The 2,444-nt window shown below is 53.5% G+C and overlaps 1 protein-coding gene across 1 annotated transcript; it reads right to left on the reverse strand.

The window, feature by feature from the left end:
* Window positions 1-479: 479 nt before the first annotated feature.
* Window positions 480-2,324, reverse strand: TGOLN2 (trans-golgi network protein 2; the record flags this gene model as incomplete). Its single annotated transcript, XM_010193252.1, has 2 exons — window positions 1,209-2,324; window positions 480-563 (listed from the first exon to the last, which is right to left on the reverse strand). Coding segments are annotated over exons 1-2 (1,200 nt in total), but the record flags the coding sequence as incomplete, so codon positions are not given.
* Window positions 2,325-2,444: the final 120 nt, after the last annotated feature.

Below are 2,444 nucleotides of genomic sequence, written 5' to 3' on the forward strand. Positions count from 1 at the left end.
CAGTTGAGCTGTGAGGATGCTGTGGGAGACAATGGGACTTGAAAACAGCCTTGTGAAAGGCTTCAGCTTGGGGTCACTTTTTATTTTCCTCCCTTGTGTCTGCCTCTTCCCACTGCAAAACACAATGACGGGCACCCACGGCTTCAAGGAAAAGGGGTGAGAAAACGTTTACAGGGGAAAAAACTTCTTACAAAAAGTTGTTTGAGTCAGTGACGAACTATTCTGCAGCACACCTGAGCTCAAGGCTCTCCAACTGCTGCCCTGCATCAGCTCTGCCATCCTTTCTCAGCATCCAACCTCTGTTTCTGGACCAAAATCTGCTCTCCGCTACCAACTGAGTGGGGCTTTTGTGGCCATTTCTAAAGCGAAAGGCAAATCTTTCCCATTTTCAGCACACGCTGGGAAGCGCAGCCCCTTCCCCAGCCTGCCCTGCTCCCCCTGGGGTGCAGCAGCAGCTCCTGGTTTGGGTGGATTTTTACCTTTTGATCCAGTCTCTGATAATCGCCAGATTTGGGCCGCCGACCACTTTTTGATCTTTTTCCTTCCAGAGCAAAAGCGATGATCTTTGGAGAGAGAAACGGGGACAAGGTGAGCGGGACAGGAAGGACCAGACAAGCTTTTCCTCACATTTCATTTCAAACAGCACGTGAAACGAATGCACGCCAATATTCAAGCCCAGCTAAGACTGAAGCAGGCAGTAACGAGGTTTGCTTAGCGTGCAGAAAACAGGAAGAATTTGTTTTCCTTCTCCTACCTCAAAATTAGCTTTACAGGAGGAAAAAAACCCCAGCAAAAGGCAGTTACGTCATTGGAGCTGCACCCCCCCCGCCGTGCAAGACAGTTTAAGGACAAACTTTCTGCAACCCACGCAGGAAAACTCATTGTCAGCGAGAAAGCACAGCGTGACTCCACGCGTCTTTTCCTTTTCACCTCCTGAAAATAACCACCAGAGCTGAGGCCACCCAATTTCCACCCAGATCTGAGCCCTTTCCTCATTGCAACACCCCCTCTGCTCCTCCTGGAGCTGTTCAGACCGAGGGTTTAATTAATATTAATATTAACCAAACCCACGGTGCGCAGCATGAAATAAAAGGTCAGGGCAAGGGGAAAGGTTGAGAGCGAGCTGGTCTCAGAGGTGACCGAAAAAAGGAAGCCCTGCGGCCGCAGGGGAGGTGTCGGGAGCGTGGGTGCGGAGCGGAGCCACTCACCTTGCGCTTGTTGTGATACGCGACGTACAGAGCAGCCACGATAACAGCTGTGGTCACCAGGTAGGCGAAGAAGTGGCTGCTCTCAGACTGGTCCCTGGGGGCAGAAGGAACGCTCTTCTCACTCTCCTCATTGAAGGAGGTGTCGCTGCCAGCTTTAGCCCCGTCTTCTTCCTCTCTGGGGCCTTCTTTACCCCCTGAAGAGCCATCACCGTCAGCAGTGGAGGAAGCCGATTGTGACGATGGGGTTTTTACACCCTGAGAGCCTGCCTGATCAGCCTGGTTGCTGGCCTGGTTGTTGTTGTTACTGCTGGGGTTGTCACCCTCGTTCTTGGTGCTGCTACCCTCACGATCAGGGATCTGGATATTGCCATCACTGCTGGGGTTGCTACCCCTGTTCTCAGGGATCTGGTTTTTGTCGTTACTGCTGAGGTTGTCACCCCCATTCTCGGTGGCCTGGTTGTTGTCGTTACTGCTGGGACTGCTACCCCCATTCTCAGTGGTGCTACCCCTGTTGTTCTCAGTGTGGTGGTTCTGGTCACTGACCCCGTTCCTGCTGTTATCGTCCTGGCTGTTGCCCTGGTTTGTGTTCTCACTGCCCTGGGCCCTGTTGGTGCCGTCCTGGCTGCGGTTGGTGTCCTGGTCCTTGTTATTTTCCCGGTCCTTGTTGGTGTTGTCCTCGTTCCTGTCACTATTTTTATGGTTCTTGTCATCTTCTTTCTCCTCGTTGCCACCCCCATCCTGGTTGTTGCCCTGTTTGTTGTCACTGCCGTTCTGGTTGTCGCTTTTCTGGTTGCTGCCCTGGTTCCCGTTGTTGCTGCCGTTGTTGTCGGTCTGGCCCACGCTGCTGTCCTTGTCCTTGCTGCCCTGGTTCTCACTGCCATTGCCCTGGTTACTGGGGCTGTTGCTCTGGCTGCCGGCCTGGTCCCCGTTGTTGCCACCGTGGTTGTCACCCTGGCTGTTGTCCTTGATCTTATCGCTGCTGCCCTGGTTCTCATTGCCACTGCCCTGGTTACTGGGGCTGTTTTGGCTGCCAGCCTGGTTACCAGCACCACCAGTGTGCTCCTGCAGGCTGCTACTGGAGCCAGACTGACCCACACCATTCTGGTCCTTACCCATCACCCCTGTGCTCGCCGTGTCTGATACGTGTTCTGCCTTGTTTAAATCCGATTTCAAGTGATCCGCTTCTTTTCTTTTGGAGTCATCTGAGTGCTCACTCTCTCCGGTTCCCGCGCTGTT

Source organism: Mesitornis unicolor, unplaced genomic scaffold, assembly GCF_000695765.1.
Source record: "Mesitornis unicolor isolate BGI_N332 unplaced genomic scaffold, ASM69576v1 C13424515, whole genome shotgun sequence".
In the NCBI taxonomy this organism is placed as follows: Eukaryota; Metazoa; Chordata; class Aves; order Mesitornithiformes; family Mesitornithidae; genus Mesitornis; species Mesitornis unicolor.